The 20909-nt window shown below is 44.2% G+C and overlaps 1 protein-coding gene across 1 annotated transcript in view; it reads left to right on the top strand.

The window, feature by feature from the left end:
- Positions 1-8920: 8920 nt before the first annotated feature.
- Positions 8921-20909, top strand: part of plxnb3 (plexin B3) — a 31028-nt gene continuing 19039 nt past the window's right edge. The window contains exons 1-10 of the mRNA XM_085444090.1: positions 8921-9309; positions 9476-10199; positions 12229-12408; positions 16149-16277; positions 16431-16531; positions 16785-16917; positions 17662-17821; positions 18086-18194; positions 18288-18396; positions 18478-18594. Of these exons, the coding sequence (XP_085300216.1) occupies positions 8921-9309; positions 9476-10199; positions 12229-12408; positions 16149-16277; positions 16431-16531; positions 16785-16917; positions 17662-17821; positions 18086-18194; positions 18288-18396; positions 18478-18594 (2151 nt within the window). The remainder of the gene's footprint in view (positions 9310-9475; positions 10200-12228; positions 12409-16148; positions 16278-16430; positions 16532-16784; positions 16918-17661; positions 17822-18085; positions 18195-18287; positions 18397-18477; positions 18595-20909) is intronic.

Here is a 20909-nt window from a genome sequence, read left to right as displayed (position 1 = left end):
GCCTCGTTCTCTGACCCTGCTCGCCCTCCTGTTTAAATAATCCTGAAAACATGATGAGTATAATAAGAGCAACATGAAAATTAACATAGAAATTTCAATTCAAGGGTTAACCAACTAGTCATAAACTATGCATTTTATGTTCATGTACTTTCTTCTTCTGTGCTTTGACCGAGCATCCACGCTCGCCTGGCATGTGGAGGCTTCTGTAAATGCAGCTGAGTTGAGACTGAAAACCGAGCCTTTCACGGAAACTTTGACTTTTGGAAACGGCGATGCAGGCGCACGTGTTTGCTGGGGCGCTAAGTGTTCCACTCTGATTTGTGACACTCTTATCATATGATGCTTTTTGAGAAGATAACAAAGACATCAGCCTTGACTAACACGCAGGATGAATAACAGGCGTTGCTGACCTTGATGTCTGGCACCAGCTGTTGCCATTCAACTTTGCCTTTTATCATTCTGCTTCTGCATCTGTGCTTAGGAGACGTGGCTCGGTGTACGCGATATGTTCTTAGGCGCGTTAGTATGGACGGAGACTGGCTTTATTTTAAAAAGGTATCATGGACGTGTCCGTAGCACTTTCCCATGCCTGAGCTTTCTTAAGCTGCAGTGTGCAGAGCTCTCAGGGTCAACAGAGAGACAGATAGACAGGCTGACAGAAGCTGATCTGAATTCAGCAGATCAAACATGAATTTATTTTCTCTCTGAGTCTTTTTCCTCATTTTTTACTTTAACGCTCCGTCGCCTCCAGCGCTCTCTCTCGCCTTCTTCTGTCCTTCTTATAACCTCTCTCTCTTTTTCTTTCTTCCAACTTTAACTCTCCCTCTCATTTTACTTTCTGACAGCCTACAACTCTCTCTCTCTCTCTCTCCTCAGCAGCATGAATTATAGATGAAGCCCCCCTCCCCACCCATCAGGCTGAAGGAGGAAGTGATTAGCATACAGACTGACTGTGTGTGAGGATGATCAGTATTACCATGGAAATGTTGAAGCATGTGTGCCTCTTGCTGTGTGTGTTCGGCACCGTGTGTTTGTGTGTCCCGAGGCCTCACTGGCTGTTTCCCAGCATGCAATGGGGGGGAAGTTAAACAGCGAGTTTCAGTCTGTACCAACACGCAGCAGGAGGGAGGGTAGAGCGAGCACGAGTTAACCAGGAGAGAGAGAGATGAATAGTGTTTTGTATCAGAGGAACACACTCTGTAAAACATATCAGAGGCTCTTATTAATTTTACTGGGGCAGAAAATCTTGTTTTCCTGAGAGATATGAAGCCAAACTGATCGTGTAAAGTCCTCTTGAAGCTTTGGATCGAACTGAAGTTGGCTGAAAGCTACACGGGCTAGCCGAACTCAGATTAGCCTCTTCTGTCCTTGCTGGTTTGAAGCCTTCACTTTTTCTTCATCAGCCCAGCTGCACAGAGATTTTTTAAATTCATTTTCTTTTAAAAAACTGTTACACTCAGTAGTCTGCTTTTATTTATCTACTCCAACTTCAGCTTTTATCTGACCAGCTCACCTAGGCTCAAATCAGCTGTCACATCCAGTTCCTATTCTTCATGGCAGGACGGCACCGGGATGTGCATATCAGCCGATATGAGCCCTGCTGACTGATATCTGCCCGTCACACTCAGGGTAGATCATGCCATTTTAAGCGACTGCCCCCTGTTGGAAAATGAGTTTGCATCAAGGACACTGCATTTGGTTGGTTTTAATTCTTATCTTTGAGAACAGTGATCTCCAAATGGTGTGCCTTGAGGCAAGTGCAGGTGTACCTTTGCGGTCTGAGATGGTCTTTGACCCATCGTTTTTTGTATTTGGACTCATAAGGTCTTATGTTTAGTTTGATTCCTAGTATATATATCCCCAGTTACAGGTATTGTTTGTTTTTGTACTCAGTTTTGTCTCTTTAGGTCTATATTTACAGTTGTCCGCCTCCCGCATGTTCCCTAGTACCCTGTCTAGCCTTCGTCTCTGTGTTAGCTGTTCCTGTAATGTTATTTCCTGTTTTATTTTGGTAGCCTTTGTCTCTGTATTTAGTATTCAGTTTTACTTTCCCAGCCTCGTTACCTCGGTCGTGTGTTCCCTACAGCTATGTTCACCTTACCTGAGTGTCTCTGTGTATTTGTAAAATGTGTCTGTGTAGCTGTGGGATGGTTATAAGACTGTGGCACATCAAAGGCCCCGCTTGACATTGAGGTGTTTCTTATACAGGAGCACCGATTACAACCACAACTAACCACCTTTGCACAGGACCTAAAACCAAATGAAAGAGAGAGAGAGAAAAAACCTTGTCAGTTGACAGATAAAGCCACCTCTTTTATGGCTTACTATGAGTGAATAACTTGACTTATACTCACATGGTGCCAAGCAAATGGCACCAAGTATCAGTGATGGAAACATGGCCCACTGCTATAAAGCACTGGGTATGAACCAGATTCAGTGAGACTGTTTGTGTGATTGAATTAAGGTATCTGATAAAGGGATGAAGGAGAAGCTGTCAAACGTGTCTTAAAATGGCCTTGAAGTTCACATTGTAGTTTGTCCTTTGGTGGGCAGAAAAAGCATTAAAGCTGCTGTGTTTAAGCTGCTGTTCACACTAACCGTGGTGTACCGCAAGGTTCAATTCTAGGTCCTATTTTTATTTAATTTCAATTTCATTTCCATTCAGCTAAATCTTAAATCTTTTTTCTTCGCTACTCTCACAACATACAGATATGTGGACTAAAATGTTTTCAGTCTCATATCCACAGGTGTATAAAGTCAAGCACCAAGCCATGCCGATTGCCTTTACAATGAGTCACTATTAACAGGTCACTGAACTCGAACGTAGAAAGTGTTTAAGAAGCACAGCAATTCAGCAGAAAAGTTAGAGAGTGTTGTTACCAAGTGCTGAGCTGCACAAAAACTACACACCAGGAGCTTCATGGCTGGGTTTCTGTGGTGATGAGGTGTAATGTGTAGGTGACCCAGTAGGTTTGTCCATGCAGTGTACCTTCCCATGAGTTTCGGTGACCTTAAGAGCCTAATTGCTGTTTCCCACCATGTTAGTCTTTTTTTTTTCCAACTCTTTTTTTTTTTTTTTTTTTTTTTTTTTTGCCTGTCCCGTTTGGCTCTTTTGCCATCAGAATTGTTGTCTAAAGGCAAAGAAAGATGCCCAACGGATTTACTTTACCAAATTGACCATCCCAGCCTTGCCGTAATGGTCCATTTGATTCACCTTTTATTGTTCATTTTATTTTCACTTACTGAATACGGGACAGACTTGACTGGGGTAAAGAAGGGGAGAAAGAAAGAGGGAAAGAGAAACAGCTGAGAAGAGGGACGGGGAGAAGGGCAAAAGACAAAAACCAACAGAATGAGCAGAAAAAAAAAGAAGAAAAAAAATGCATCTATCGATCACCTGGATCACCTGCTGAGAAAGAAAAAAGAAAACAAGCAGAAGAGAACAAGAGTAATAGAATAAACAACATCACAATGACATATGGGAATATGACAGTAAATACTAAATATTAAACATTATTGTGCAGCACATAAGATCAACAGAACACAGTGTGCTTTGAGGTAGGAGCCAAAAAGGGTGTAGTTTGTGGGTGTGATCACCCGTGTGTACACCTGTGAGCATGGACGCGCTTGTTTTTTGTTTTTTAAAAGGTTCCTTCATGTAATAATCTGTTAGAGGGTGTGGGGGGGCCACAGCCCCGTCCTCCAGGGCATGAAGTAGGTATGGAGGAGATCAAAACTCCAGACATCCAGAGGCCCCCAGAACACAAGAGACCAAGGAAGACCAACAGAGGGGCAGCTGCGCCACTGTCCCAGAAAGAGCTGAGGAGAGTCCCAGATGAGGGCTCACTCAGCAGCCGCGGAGCAGAAGCCAGGGGGAGTTTTAGTGACGCGCCCGTGAGCTCCGCCGGCAGCCAGCCGTGCCTGAGTGACCGAGCCCCAGGCCGAGAGGCCGGGGGCACCCCACCTCCGAAGTGGCCCGAGCGAGCCCCAGGCTCCAGGCCCCGATAAGCGGCCGCCAAGGAGTGAGCCGGTGTGTACCTGGACGCCCACCCCCGGACACAAAGAACCACCAACGCACCAATGTCTGAGGGAGTCCGCCACTGGCAGGGGAAGTGGTGGTAGGGGGAGATAGGCCTCCAAAGCTTGGAGGGCCTGAGATGTCCCCAGAGAGGTGGCGCCTGACACCCAACCTGACATATAGACACAGACATACAGGCACACACAGACACAAACATCCATTCCCACCCTCATGCTCTCATATGCACTTACTCCACACTCAACCAACGTGGAGACAGACATAAAGAGACGTTGTACACACGATCACACTCCCCAAGCGTACTCTACAAACCGGGTCTAGGTACCCTTGCCCCTGGAGGGGGGAACTGCACCCAGACCCAGGTGGTGTTACCCTTTTCCCTGCGGTGGGGGGAGGCAGACCGCCCCGACTCCGCAGCAGCAGGGAGGCCCCACACTCCAGACCGCAGTCGGACGGCCAACTCCTCCTCCTAGCCCCCCCGCTCCAGCAGGTCGCAGAGAACGGGGGTGAGAGAAGACTCCAAACCTCCCTCCACCTGCTCATTGTAGTGTTGATGCATGTGTGTTCTAAGGTGCATTTAAAACCCAGGAGGGCATGGAGCTACCTGCCAGAGAGCAGCAGGTAAGCGCATGGTCCCTCCTGCTAGCCCTCAATGTCTAAGTGTGTTTAACATTGAGAGGTGGGCAACAACGCCAGGGGTGAGGTGTACACCCTGATGGTAACTTGGACTCCGTGTATTGTGCCCACCCCCAAGATCCTATATGTATGTGTAATGAGAGTGTGAGTAATGTGAATGTCTAAGTTGTGGGATAAAATTGAGGCAGAGGCAGCCAGAAGGGGACGGGGGGGGGGGTGGCCTCCTCTGCACCCTGGTGACATACCCCTACTCCAAGGTCCTGCATGTGTGGGTGGTTGTGGTGGAGCGGGAAGAGGGAGGCAGCTGGAGATGGGGAGGGAAGGAAGGGAGGGGCAAGTGACCCCTCCCTGGGGCCAGCTCCCCCGCTGACCCCAGCTTTACTCAACTTTACCCGCGCCCCGCGACCATTACCCTGACCCTGGTCCACATAAGTGAAGCCCATTGCCAGGATCTTGTGAGCACAAGTTGATTCAGCTTTGAGGCACACATCAAAGAAGCCGCCTGGTCTTGTTTCAATTAAATCACAGCTTTCACTGTCATACCTGGAAAAAGTCATCCCCATGTTTGTTTTCTCCAGGCTTGGCTACTGCAACTCTGTCCACACTCGTATAAACACAAAGTTACTCTCTCGCCTCTGGCTCATTCAAAATGCAACAGCTGGGGTTTTATTGGTTTTGGTGGACTGCAGAGCTTCACCCCAGTCCTGACTTCTGTGCTTTGACTATCTGTAAGCTTATAGAGTCAACTTGTAAGATTTTGCTGATCCCTTTAAAAGTACATCTGAGTCTGAGCCTGAGATACATACCAGATATGTCGATCCTCCTGGGTGGTGACTGTGCTTTTGCTATCAGGGCCCTCGATTTTAGAACAACCTGCCTGAGGAGATACGACTGATGAAATCAGTAACCTCCTCCTTTAAACAACTTCTTAATTCATGTTTCATAGACCTTCTTTTATGTGATGTCATCACATGTGATGTATTAACAATACTGTTAATCAATGTTAATCGGGGCTTAATGTTTGGCTTTCTGTTTGAAATCACCCTCTGAGTGTTATATGTATATGTATATACTAGGATGCAGATTTTTATTTTGAAAATTGCAAACAGTACTGACCCAGAATTTCACAATCGGTGCACGCCTGGTGTGTCGTCTCCCTCAGGCTCCAGCTGGATTAAGAGGAAAAATCCTGATGATTTATTTTTTGGTTTGGAGGTCCCAGGCTCTAATCAGAGGCACGCCACAGCACAGTAAAACCCACAGTTTGTGGTATTTTCTGAGACTACAGATGTAAATGAGTTTTTCTTCCTCTGATTTGCATGAAGCTGAATCAGATCTGATGTGTGACTGTTTTGACGTGTCGAGAAAGCAAGAGAAAGTCCTCTTTGTTGCCGAACTGGGAATATTGTTAAAAAGAGGATATGCGCTGGCTGTTTGTGTGGAAATGTGAGTTAAAGATCTGTTTTGCTGTCGAGAAAAAGACGACTGATTGAAAGTGTTCAGAGGAAATTCTGAGGCTTGTGGTAAAACCTTTGACCACATTAGTGCTCAAGATTAATCTGACTGACCTTTGTTAAAAAAAGGAGATTAAAAACCATTTTATTGGGAGTTTGATGATCAAATGTCATAACTGTGAGTTTATGTCATGGATAGAATTTGGCTTTTCTAACTGCTGCGGTTTGATTTAGACCTGATGGTTGTTTGAAAGACTGGATATTTGCCAGGATTATTTGATGTTGTCTTTAAGCAAAAAATATACAGATTTGCAAAAATGTTTCCAAACAGTTCCTCCTGCGCATGGTTCTGCTCGAGTTTTGGGAGTTTTTTTGGCCCCACTATCTGAAAATACCAGTCAAAGAAAACCCCTGGGCTTCTCTTTATAAGGTAAAAATGAAAATCAAAACAGATTATATCTGAACTGAAAATGTTTACACATTATTACACCGATGGACAAGCTAAGCTGTTTGTGTGCATTCTCTCCATATTTTGAGTATCTAAACAGGCGTGTTTTCCAACACATACTGGATAGAACCATGTGGCAACCACTTGGGACAGAGATATGAAGTCCAAGTAGAAGCGCCAAAAACTGTAGTGCAAATGGCCTCTTGAGGCTGGCTCAAAAAGCGAGTCAGCCCCCATAGACTCCTGTGTTAAAATGCCCAGATTTACAGTACAAATAAACCTGCTTTATCCCTTCATAATGACACACACACACACACACACACACACACACACACACACACACACACACACACACACACACACACACACACACACACACACTCGTTTTCATATCTTAGTGAGGACATCTCATTGACATAGTGCTTTCCCTAGCTCCTTACCCTAACCCTAACCATCAATAATGAATGCCTAACCCTAACCCTCAGCCTAAACCTAACCATAACCTAATTGTAACCCTGACACTAAAACCACATTTTGAGCCTCAAAAATGCCGTCAAACTCCTGGGGATGGACATTTTTGTCCCCATAACTGACTGTTGGTCCCCACAAGTATAGTAGTTTCTGTCCTCACAAAGATGTCTAAACATGTACACACATACATGCATAAGCTAAGCATAAATGACACTATTAGAGTCATTTAATGTAATTATCTTATAAACGATATGACTAATATGAAAAGTTAAAATTGTATCACAGCCATGGAGCCAAATTCCTGCAAATTTGGCAGAGATGCATAATTCAGTGCCAGCTGATGTCGCCTGAAACCCCTCTGTACATCCTGTTGGTAAATCTTATACATAACATTATATTTAAGCTGTTCAACATAGGGTTACTGGTACCTCTGCATGCCACTTTGCAACCTCACCTCCACCCCCAGCTTGTTTCAGGCCATTCATGCTATCTTTGACTTTATCAATAACACAGCCATTGTAATAATACATACTCTGCTCTGTGAGTAGGTGGTGCTACTCTCACTGCCTTCTGGCTTTCCATTCAAAGCCACACAACCAATTAGAGATGACTACAGATGGAATAACAAAAGTATCATCAGCACTAATTAGCAGGTTTTGTGTTAGTGCCAGTCACCCCTGCAGTCTACGAAGGCTGATAACGTAGTACTCCACCCTCATCAGTATATGGTTACTTCTGCCTTCCACAAAACAAACCCCATAACAGCTAACTAATTGCTGACCGTGTCTGTTGTAGGCGGCCTGTGAATAAAACCGTTTGGAGGTTCAGCATTGGAAGAACACTTTTTGTGCTGCTTGAAATTTCATCTTTAAATAGTGATTCTTTCTCCTCGTTTCGGCTGTATAGTAAATCAGCTTGTTTCAGGTGAAGTGAAGGCGGAGGCTGTTTGTAGCAGTAGTGGGAGAGCTGGAGGAAAGATCGTGGATTTATCCTCAGGAGAAGAGGAATGAGGTCTGAGGAATATTTTACACTTTGACAGAGTGATGCAACCTGAAGACACAGAAGGACCCGCAAGATTGAAACCAGTTTGACACCAGTTTAAAACTCCACTCTGTCATAAAAACCAAACAACCCACCAGAGGTTTGAGTCGTTTCACAGTGTTGCCGTGGATACCGGTTTGTTGCCATGGTGATGTTACTACAGGCAACTACAGTTTGACCGCCAGATGAAAAGTGTGAAGCAGCAAAAATATTTTATTAATAACTTCAGAGAGAGAAAGAGAAACGGTGCAGCGAGTCTGCAGGGCTGAGCCTCACCTGCTCAGGTGTATTTTACATATTTAAGATTTTTTTTTTCTTTTTGGGGTATGAAATAGATCCGTGTTTCTCCACCTTAATCTGAGACAGTCATGGTTCAGTTCTGCTCTGAAACTCGGGCGAGGTTTTCTGCTGCAGGGGAGAAAGTGGAAATAAGATGCAATCACAGCTTTGAGTTTTGTATTCAGACAGACCGCTGACTTTCTGTGGGCGGACGGTGAAGCCAAGAAGACATTCTTTAGTTGATTTCAAATTTTACAGTGAAGTTCAGATCTGGGGTCAGTTTCTGCACAATTCAAAAATCTACAATATTGTCTTGTTTCAGTTTCTCGGAGGGTTTATTTCATTTCCTTTTTCCACCAGATCGCCCTGTAAAGGGAATATCTTTAGGGTTTGGACAGATAAAACAAGAAAAACAAGTTTTGTCTGTTTTTGACCAGCGGGCAGTGAGATTAACTGCAAGTGGGCCTGCTGACCTGTGAATAATCATAAGCAGCTGCTTTTCACAAGTTTTAATTCTCCTGAACTTTAATCTGTTTCAGGTAAAGAGGAGCTGCCATGTTGGCCTCCTCCATCCCCCCGTCACTCCTCCTCTTCCTCCACATCCTCTCCCCTTTCTCCCAACCTGTGGATGCCTCGAAACATGTGGAGTTGAAGGGCGCCCCCCTGTCGCACCTGCTCCTGGATCCTGGAGCGGGACATATTTATGTGGGCGGGGTCAATAATCTGTACCAGCTGACCACTGGCCTCGAGGTGTTGTTGCACGTAAAGACCGGCCCTTACCGGGACTCCCCAGAGTGCCTCCCACCAATCGTGCTCCAGGAATGCCCATCAGCCAAGGACACCGACAACTACAACAAACTGCTGCTGATGGAGACGGGGCAGGGGGTGGAGCCAGGGAGTCTGATAGTCTGTGGATCACTGTTCCAGGGAATCTGTGAAAAGAGGTACGTCAGTTTACTGTGCTAGTTTTCCTCACTGTGTTCCCAGAGTTTATCCAAATACATTTTTCTCACACTGTATCTGTTCTTTGCATGTATCAACGGTGACTGATGTCTGGATTAGCCAAAACACGTATGAAGAATGACTTTTCTGTCCTGTCTTTCTCTGCAGGAATCTGTCCAATATTTCTCAGCTCATCTATCAGACGTCCAATCCCGTTGACACTCAGTACGTCGCAGCCAACGCTCCAGGTGTCTCCACTGTTGCCGTGGTAATAACCACGAAAAATAAGCAGGAAGGGGGTGGGGATGGTGACGTGCTGCGCCTGATGCTGGTTGGTCGAAGCTACACTAGCAAAGGCCCTGGTGACATCCCACCAATCACGACACGGCGGCTGTTTCCAGTGGTTCCACCCCGCAGAGCATTCTCTCAGGAGGAGGAGCTTGGAAAACTTGTTGTAGGAAGTTACTCCGATTACAACAACCACTTTGTGAAGGCTGTTGTCCATGGCAACCATGTCTACTTCCTGTTCTCACGGCGGCACAAGAAGGAGTACCGGACTTATGCCTCTAGGCTCTGCATCTCTGATCGTAGCTTCTACTCGTACGTTGAGGTGCCGCTGCTGTGCCAGGGTGGGTATAACCTGGCACAGGGTGCATGGTTAGGCAACCACTCAGGTGAACCTCACCTGTTTGTCGTCATGGCAGCGGGGCAGGCGTCCACGCCCGTAGCAACAAATCGTTCAGCTCTCTGCGTTTATGGCATGGCGGAGTTAGACACAATGTTGCGGAGAGCACAGGAAGTGTGTTACACAGAGGGAGGACAAGGCAGCGGTGGAAAGGAGGAGGCCTACATCGAGTACGGCGTGTCATCAAAATGTCTCAAACTGCCGAAGGTAAACTCACAAACACCTGAGCAGTGTTGGGGTGATTAACAAAGTAATCTATGAATTTGTCCCCAGAGAAAGTACTCATTACGTTACTTTCTTGCTACTCTGTAACGTGACCTGAAACACAATGTAAACCTGAGGCTATGTAAGAACACAAAGCCGACATAACAAAGTTTGAAACCAGCTCAATGAAACTTCAAAGTCATCGCCACGATGATTTTGCTGTAGAAACATGAACAGAAGTGGAGGCTGCGTCACTTAATCGCTGCCTTTGTTACCTGTTGAAGCTCAGGCTCTGGATGCAGGCCTGGGGTCAGCATACGCTCAACTTTAACATCACACTGCCTTCTTCGTTAGCTCTGTATTAGCATGCTGTCTGTGCAGATGCTCACAAAGAGTCGATGTTAGCGGTATAACACTGTCATTTTTTGTCCTGGACACAGTTTGCACTTTATATAATCATGCTCTTGTAATAAAAGCGATTTCCATATCACCACTCAACAAATGTTGTTGACCACTAAACCATTTCCCTCCTCCTTGTACACAATCAAAACGAGGTGTTTGTTTTTTGCGTAGGGGTGCAGAAGAAAAAGTGAATGTTTTTTTCTTTCTATCTGCTCAGTGTGCACAGAACTAAAGAACCTTTGTAATGCAAGTAATGACATAATTGCAACTGTAGTGTAACTACTGAATTTTGTACAGTAACTCATTACATTACTGCATGACTGAAAAATATAATGTGGTACCAGTAACATGTTGCACCCAGCATTGGCACTGGGGGTGGCTGTAGCTCAGGAGGTAGAGCAGGTCATCTACTAATCAGAAGGTTGGTGGTGTTCATACCAAATATCCTTGGGCAAGATACTAAATCGATACTCTTCGATGCATCCGTCGGAGAATGAATGCTGGATAGAAAGCACTAATGTAGATTTAACACTTACCATTACTGGCTGTGAGTAACCTCCTTACCTGGAACACTCACTAGCTTGGTGCACATAATACATGCATAATGTATTTTGATTTTGCAAATCATTATTATTCTTTTTTTTTTAGATTGGGGGGTGGGAGGTAGCCCCTCCTAAAGCGAATGAAAGCTGTGGTTTCAGTTTTCTATGCAATAACTTTGTGGTAGGCTGTTCAAGTTTTTTGGCAATAGAGTTGTGATAATATCAGTTCTACGTTGAAAATATATATGAATGGACTGATGCCAAAGCTTCAGTTCAGACCACAAAGTCAAGCTTATTTGTAATCAGCTGATTTTTACCGTTCGACATGTCCAACTGGTAAATCTCATATAGGACATGCTTTTAAGCTGCTTTTCCCCACCCAATGGTTGCTCTGATCTGCAAGTCACTTTGCAACCCACCTCCACCCCAAGTCCTTAATTTCATGTTTTTTTTAATAAAGTTGACCAATCTGTTGTCTTTGCTGCTGCTCTCAGAAGTAGGTCCAAGCAAAGAGCGATAGAGCCAAATATAAACTCCAGATACTGCAGATGACAGAGTTAGAGCTACTGCTAGTAATGAGAGTGCAGTACAGAAGTGTGGGTGACAGTTGAAAACAATGGGACAGTAAACTTGTTCCAATGAGAGTCCAAAGATGATCCCACGGATCGCTGAGGTCCTGGTCGGCCAAGTGGGACATCGTATGACATCACATTTTACATGTGATGACATCACAGATTAGCAGCTGCTTTAGGCAAGAAGCTGTCGATGGTTGTCATCTGCCTCGCTGCTGACCTTAATACTATGTGTGTGTGTGTGAGTGAGTGTGTGTGTGGATTAGAGTGGTTATCTTCAGCATCTGGACTTATCATCAGACAGCTGCCACTCAAACACAGAGCTTGTAACACAGAGCTGACCCACATAGAGCAAAAATACACAGATTAAAGTGACAGGCTGAGTGGAAAAAAGCACGAGTTTTAAAGGTGAATGGAAGCAATATTGTTTGTGTTTAGAGACGTAAACAGATAAAGCAGGGCTGACCACATACCTGTGTTCACTGGCTTCTCTCTCTCTGTTTATTCATCTATCAGGTCTCTCTCTCAGAGTACCCCTGTGGAGGGGAACACACCCCCAACCCCATCGCTAGCGCCGTGCCCCTCAAAGCCACGCCCATTGTCAACTCCACTATACAGCTGACTGCTGTCACCACAGCAACTGAGGCGGGCCACACCATCGCTTTCCTGGGAGATAGAAAGGGACAACTGCAAAAGGTGACACCACCAACATGTTTTACAGCCGTTTCACACATGAAGTAGACGCCGTCGGTTGGGCCATTGACCTCAGTTACCCTTTCCCACATGTCCCACACAACAGCTGAAATGGTGCACATTGTGGCTGAACATGGAGCGATATGACACATGATGCTTAATCTCCCTGCTGTGAATTTAGCAGACAGTTACTTGTAGTATAAAACCGTTTGTACTCTCACATGAAAAGTTTTGGGGTGCAAATGCATATACGAATAATGCTTAATTGAACAGGCTTCAGACCCCTCCACTCTAATGGAGCTGCTAAGAGACCAGCTGGTGAGACTGGTTTTTACTTGGCAGTGAAAAGGCCTGTTTAGGCGTTTGTGTCTCCATCTCTAGCTACAGGGAGGAATCAGCTGTTTCCTGTTTATGTTGTAACTGGAAGGTCTGAAGAGAAGCACCAGGAAAATGATCACACACACACACACACACACACACACACACACACACACACACACACACACACACACACACTGAACAGAGCAGCTTGTAGCCTGAAGCTCTTTATAAGCAACACAATGATACACTCTATGTATGCGTGTGTGTGTGTGTGACTAACAGGCGTTTAGCTCGAGGGTGTGGTGCGTTTGGGAAGAGTGGGAAGGGTCACATGGGAGCATGCTCAGACTTTTGTTGTTGATTGGTGATTGGTCTCTCAGGTGCAGTCTGGTAAGAATCCAGCAGGACACCCCTGAAGCTTTTAACTGGGTGTAAGTGTGTGTGTGTGTACTTGTACATGTGGCTTATGAGGACCCAGTCTTACACATTGTTAGAGAGGACATTTGAAAAGTGATGAGATTCTGTACCCAATTGTTCTCGCTGCGGGACACCTTAAGAGGCATTTTTTTTCCATTTCATTTCGAAGTTTTTATCAAGTTCAAGTTTAGGGTAAGGGTCCTGGGAATGCACCGTGTGACTCATAGTCCTCGCAAAGTTAGAAGGACAAACTTGTGTGCGTGTGTGCGTTAATGAGCTCTAATCTTGCCTCGGAGCCTCAGCGAGGTAAACAGCAGAGCTTTGATTCTCCCCGTTAATATTTAATCACACACACTGTAAATGTTTCAGGGCCTCCTGCTGGATCCTTACCCAGAGTGCACCTGAGGGACCAATAACCAATCAACAACAAGAGGCATGTACAAGTGCAACACCACGTTTTTCGCGGCGAACCCGGGCACATGTTAACTGCTGTGCTTCTGTTGGGATTGTGAAATAGTGAATCTATCAGAAAGGTGCTCAAGCACCAGTTTCTCCAGCATGTGATGCTCCTGCAGTGTTTCTGTGGGCGTGGCACCCGAGGCTATCCGAACTAAAGAAACACATATGCACATGTTTTCCTCCTGCACTTTAACATATCTAAAGGCAGAGTCCCCGCACTTGTTTTAAATTTTTGTGCGGATGTATACTAGAAGCACAGTGACTCCTGACTCCTCTGCTTGTAAAAGGACTTCTAGTTATATAGAAATCGATGTGAAAGCAGCTCTGGCTCCTTTGCCCTGTAGACTTTGTGGGCTCACTCACTTGTTTCAGGTCATTCAGGTCATTATGACTGGGGGTGGCTGTTCTTCAGGAGGTAGAGAAAGTCATTTACTAATCAGAAGGTTGGTGGTTCAAATTCTGGCTGCTGTAGTCTGCATGTCTCAGTATCTTTGGGCAGGATACTGAACCCCAAGCTGATCTCTGATGCGTTCAGCGGAGCATGAATGTGTGTGAATGTAAGATAGAAAGGACTCAGGTGTAGAAGAAAGTGCTTGTGTGAATGGATGAATGACAAATGCTGTATGAAGTGCTTTGAATGCCCAAGTTGAGTAGATAAGCAGTATGTAAGAACTAGTCCGTCTACTGTTGAAACACAAATATGGTTCTTTTAAGTCAGAGAAGATAGTCTTTGTCTTTTTAAATTGTTAAACATAAATGAACCTGTGATGTCCTCAGTTTCCCAGTCAGAAAAATCCTTTCCTCATTGCATCCTGTTTAAAAGAAGAAGACGGTGATGATGAAAATGCTCAGCATTAAACTCCACTAAGCATTGTGTTTTTAGGTTATTGCAGTCTGCGGTGCAGAAGTGTCTCCTGAACTCAGATTTACACCCTGATGCCTTTAGGTGAAATCCAGGAGACAGGTTCGCATTTCTACAGGAAAAAGCAGTAACAGTACTTCAATTCTTCTAAAAAACTCAGTGTTTCACAAACTCACAGCTGTACACAAGAAACGTGACAAAAGTATTTGAGTGAAGATTGAACACAGAGGGATAAGAGAGACACTAAAGCCCTGCCATACCTTTATACTTGCACACAATTGACCAATCAGTGAGTGAAGTGGCTGAGATATGGTAGAGATTTCCAGAGTTTCTACTTTGTCAGGATGCTGCTGTTCCATCTCAGCAAGAATAAAAAAAGACAAAAAATAAACTGGATGTGGCACAGCAGGATCGAGTCTGTTCAAACTCAAACGATCCTCCTTTCTGCATTTTTCACTGTCTGAATTGTTCTCTTTGTCACACGCTGCTGATAGTGCAGGTGCCTTGAGGGGTGTTGTCGGGGTGAAGCAGCTCCACCTGCTGGCGGGTTGTTGCTGCTGCCGCAGCGGCAGCAGGCACTGCTGCTTTCATGTTGTCACTTTACTGAAATTAAATGTTGATGATCATCATTTTTACTTGTCACAACATTTCAGCTCTTAGACGTTTTATATTTGCTGACACGAGTTTCTCCGTCTTGAGTTAACTTTTTCAAAATACTTCACACAGTCGGCACAGCAGGAGTCCACATGAAAGGATCCCGTCTCATCACTCGAGCAGGAAAGTCATTCAGTGACAAATACTGTGCAGCAGAGAAAGAGCGTTCTTTTGTTGTACTCAGAACAAATAAACAATGAACAGTACACAGAGATGTGTGTTTGTGTTTTAGTGGCATTAGTACAGATCCAGAACATCTCAGGGTGTGGATGGAGCCAATTAGTGAAACTGGGATGGAATCAGCCAATTTTCCGCCCTTCACTGAGATGTACTGACAGCAGGGAGGGTCCGACCAGGGCCAACCTGTTTCTCTCTGTCTCCGTGTCTCTGATCTGGAAGTCAGTCATGCCATCTTAAGGGGTTTGTCAGTACCTGAAGTTGGAGACGCGAGGCTTGCTGTAGGAACGGTGATTAGAGGAGGCACAGGTGTACCCCTCTGTGGATGTCTTTTCACCTGTGATGTTTAAAAGAAGCATTAGACATAGCGGGAGGACAATGATTCTCTTTTGTATTCATACCTTATGTTAGAAATCTGCTGTCAAGCTTTCTGCTTTTCTCCAGTCGTGTGTGTGTGTGTGTGTGTGTGTGTGTGTGAGAGAGAGAGTGTGTAGTTTACTATGGTTGTGGGGACCAAAATCCTGGTCCCCACAAGTTTGAAGGCATTTTTGAGACTCAAAATGTTGTTTTAGTGACAGGGTTACAATTGTAATTGGGTTATGGTTAGGTTTAGGGTCAGGGTTAGGCATTCATTTTTTATGGTTAGGATGAGGGGCTAGGGAAAGCATTATGTCAATTAGATGTCCCCACAAGATATGAATACCTGATATGTGTGTGTGTAACAGAATGTGTAATTTGTTGTTTGGTATAAAGGACACAAGGAAAGGAGGTGAGGAAAGGGATTGAGGTTGCACAAACCAAACAACAGAACAGTGTCGGAATCTGTGGACTCACCTGTGTTGTTGTTTTTCAGGTGTTGGTGATCTCCAATCAGTCAGGCCATCTGTATGGCAGCGAGTTGGTGGACAGTGGCAGTGCCGTCAGCGCTGATCTCCTATTGGATGAGAGCCAGGAACATGTTTATGTTTTAACAAACAGCAGGGTGAGAGACAGTCGACCTCCTTCCTCAGTTCCTGTCTCACTTTCTTTTCTTCAGTTTTTTCCCCCTCCTCCTTCCTCCTTTTGTCCCCAATATCCAATCAGACGATCCATTTAAGAAAAAATGAAAACAAACTGTTTCCTGTCTTTCTCCCAGCTGTCGAAGGTTCCTGTGTCATCCTGTGAGAAACAGACAGACTGTCGCTCCTGTCTCGCTGTCAGAGACCCGTACTGTGGCTGGTGTGTCCTGGAGGGAAGGTAGGTCTACCTGTCGGCTGGTGTTTTGTAACTTTTTAAAAGTACATTTTTATTCTTTATATCTTTTTGTAAACTTTATGTAAACTTTTTACTTTTTTTGTAAAAAGTCTGACTGACAGTAGAAGAAGAAAGTGTAGTAGATTTGGTTTGCTCACAGCAGCATCTGCACGTTGATGTGACATTGCTCTGACGCCGTTTTGCGTTTGGTTGTTTGTTGCTGTTACTAATCTGCAAATGTTTGTATTTTGTGCAGATGTTCCCGGAAACATCAGTGTCAGCGTCACCTGCAGCCCAACCACTGGCTCTGGAGCTTTGAACCAACCAGTCAGTGCGTGACAGTGCAGAGCCTGCAGCCGGCCAATCACAGCAAAGAAGAGCAGACGCAGGTAGGCTGCTGTTGTTTTGATCTGATTCTGACTGACAGCGTTATGATGCAGTCAGCCACTCCCGCAGTGATGACAGCCTGGGTCAGGGCACCCTTAGGTGTTGCTGGCAGGTGTCTGTATCAGTCCAGGTTGAAGGAAAACTTGAGGTGCTAGTTCAGCAGCTCTCTGATTGACTGAAGGTTGCTGATTCTGTTTCAACACAGTTGTGTTGTTGTGTTGGCTGTGTGTTATTGCAGAGGCACTGCAAGTCCAGCCAGTTCCAATCCTTCAGACAAGATTCACAGCAGCCGATGAACATCTGCAGCAGCTGTTTACTGCTGCAGCGCTGACAGGATGAACGAAACATCTTCATATTTAGTGCCTCACCGAGTATCTTCACAGGGTTTATAAGGATCAGCACAAACATAGGAGTTATTGCGGTCTGAGTGAAATGAATTCAGACAATAACCTTTTAAGATTTTGTGATGTGAAGTAAAGTTGTTTATTTTTAAAATAGAAGGAGAAAAAAGTAACACTGTGAGCTTTTTCAGCCAGCACAGAAGTGGTTTTGTTCTCGTTTGTAAACCTAAAATATATAAATAAGTAAAGAAAAATAATAGAAAGACCCCAAACTGTCAATGGGCGTTTCTTTTTTTGACAGTAAGACAATGGAAGGATTGCTGATACGAGACACAGCTGCTCTAGAGACAGAGAGAAGGGTCCCGATGGAAAAGCAGTAACCGTGTTTCTGTGTTCATCTCTCAGGTAACGCTGTCGGTCCCCCAGCTTCCCGCCCTCGCAAAGGAGGAGTCTCTGTCCTGCATCTTCGGGCTCCTCCCGCCTCAGCCTGCCATTGTCATGGGAAACAGCATCACCTGCCAATCCCCTGCCCCGGAGCACCTCCCACCTCTGCCCACAGGAAGCAGTGAGTAGGAACTGTGGGCGCGTTCCAATCCTCCATAATACCATCCTACTTAGCATGCCAGAAACAGATTTAGTGTGTCCCAGTACACAGTGTTTCAGAATGAGTCTGCCAAAAATATCAGGAGGTTTAACTGCATGTGAAGCATTTTACAGCACGCAGCAGTTTGAGCGCCGGTGACAGAGTCCGAGTGCAGCACGCAGTGACAGTAAAAACGTCTTCATTCAGGTGTGCTACTGTGTAACTTCTGTCACCTCTCACCTGCAGATCACATGATCCTGCCCGTGTCACTGATGTTTGGTCATGTGACCGTCACAACGGGCAACATGACCTTCTATGACTGCATGGCTGTAAGCCGACTGAACCAGAGCTCCCAGTAAGTCACGTAGGCACAGTGACAGTGCTGTACGTTTATCTGAATCTAAATCAGTGATGGAGGAGACGCTGAAGGCCGTGGTGTGTGTTTCAGGTGTTTGGCGTGTGTCAGCAGTGTGTGGCGCTGTAACTGGTGTCCTCTGGATCAACTCTGCACTCACAACCACAGCTGTCCAAACCAGCACATCATCCTCAACCACAGAGTAAGACGGCCCGCTGCCCCGTCTGTCTCCATCTTTTTGTCTGTCAGCCTGTCTCTAACCCCGCCTCCTCTCTGTCTGCAGGACTCTCCTGGTCCTACTTCCTGTCCGCTAGTCTACGACCTACAGAGCTCTGCTTTAGTTCCCATGGGCCTGAGCGCCACAGTGGTGCTGCGGGGACGAAACCTGGACGTCTACACTGTAAGTCCGCGTCTCTGACCTCATTTCAGTCTGACGGGGATCTAAATGGAGTCTAATCGAATGGTCCCATTAACAGTTTAATGCAAAACACCAAAAAAATGTTTTTCATGTCTAAAACTGTAAAAACAGTCTTTGTTTGAAGTGGATGAACATTAGTCAGATCAGACTGATATTTCATGTTTCGACTGTCTGGTGCCGCAACATCTGCTGTAACCTCCCAAAAAGTGACACTTAGCGTAACCAAGTTAGAGCTTTTGTTTCTTGGAGCCTGGTCGTTGTATCTGGTTGCACTGCTACACTGTTCTCTGTCTGAGTGTGGCGTGCACATAAACACGAAGCCGATTTGATGCTGTTCAATTTAGACAGTCTTCCTTAAGGTGCTTTATATTGTAAGATAAAGATCCTACAATATTACAGAGAAAACCCGAACAATCAGATGACCCCTATGAGTAAGTACTTGGTGACAGTGGGACAGAAAACCTCCTTTTTAGCAGGAAGAAACCTCCAGCAGAACCAGACTGTGGAAAAGAGCCAGAGATTAATCATAACTAACGATTAAATGCAAAGTGGTGAATGAACACGTAGAGAGGTGAGTGAAGAAGAAACGCTCAGAGACTGAAGAGTGTAGGAGTCTCTGTTAGTTTCCGTAAGCCTTGGCTCCTCATCGTGTTTCTACATCTGTGTCTGCAGCAGCTGTAGGCAGGTGTTTCCAGGAGTGCGTCAGGTCTTCTGGCTCCACAAAAAGGAAATTTTTACTCGATATCTGCTTGTTTGTTAACAGCAGCGAGTTCGAGGCAGCTGAGAGAATCATAAATTCATTTTCAGTGTTTTAGTCTGAGCTAATTATTGATTGATTGATTGATTGAATCTTTATTTTGAACATGTTGAAAAAGTATAAAAAAAAAAAATAGAATTAAAAGAGACAAATGAACAAAGCAAACAAAAGGAAAACGAGCAACCACAACTCCAAATAACGTCCATGTTCAAAAAGGAGCAGGAAGAAGCATAAGCTTATTTAATCCCACCCCTTTTCCACTATCTAGTATCAATAGACTACAGAAATACCTCCTTGTAATTACATTATATGTTATGTGTAATTTTTTTTTTTTTTTTTTTTTTTTTTTTTAATATATACACATATATGTTTCTATCTATCCATACCTACGTATATACACACATACGCACATATACACATTTTCAATAACCCCATTAACACCTGAAGGATACACAACCTACAATTTTATATATATTTAATATATATATATATATATATATATATATATATATATATATACACACATACACATACATATATACACATACATATACACATATATACATATACATACATACATACATACATATACACATACACATACATATATACCCATACCAACAAACCCGTGCATGCGCACACACATGAAAATATTAGACAAGAACACCCTATCAAATCTCTACCTTTTCCCTGTACCCTGTAAAAACCATATCCTTAAACCGCTTTTTAAACTGCGCCATGCTTGGACATTGCTTCATATCTTTACTTAGTCTGTTCCACAGCTTCACTCCACACACAGAGATGCAAAAACTTTTTAATGTTGTACGGATACGAGGATGTTTTAAATTTAATTCCCCCCTCAAATTGTATCCCCGTTCCCTTTTAGAAAACATTTTTAGAATATTGTCAGGAAGCAGGTTATTTATTGCTTTATATATAATTTGTGCTGTGAGAAAATGAACCAGATCTGTGAATTTTAGAATTTTTGATTTTAAGAATAGTGGATTTGTATGATCTCTGTAACCAGTTTTATGGATTATCCTTATGGCCCTTTTTTGTAATATAAAGATTGATGATAGCGAACATTTGTAAGTATTGCCCCAAACCTCTGCACAGTAATTCAAATACGGTGCAATCAGGGAACAATAGAGAATGTGGAGTGATTTGTGGTCCAGAATGTGTTTTACTTTACTCAAGATTGAGACACTTCTTGAAATTTTGTTATGTATATGATTTATATGAGACTTCCAGTTTAATTTATCATCTATAATCACACCAAGAAACTTATGTTCAAGTACTCTTTCAATTTCCACACCATCTACATGAATCTGCACTTGTGCATTTCTAAGGGAATTCCCAAATAAGATAATTTTAGTTTTACTTAGATTTAGCGATAGTTTGTTCCTGTTAAACCATTTTTTAATTTTGCACATTTCTGAAGTAATTGTATCCAGCAGCTCCTTTAGATTCCCCCCAGAACAAAAAATATTTGTGTCATCTGCAAATAATACTAATTTTAATATATCAGATGCCTTACAAA

This window comes from Copadichromis virginalis, linkage group LG20, assembly GCF_057382275.1.
Source record: "Copadichromis virginalis isolate Kocher_CV1m ecotype Utaka linkage group LG20, C_Virginalis_male_GT1.1, whole genome shotgun sequence".
NCBI classification, from domain to species: domain Eukaryota; kingdom Metazoa; phylum Chordata; class Actinopteri; order Cichliformes; family Cichlidae; genus Copadichromis; species Copadichromis virginalis.
The sequence above is the reverse complement of the archived record's forward strand: the minus strand, read 5'-3'. Positions and strand labels throughout refer to the sequence as shown.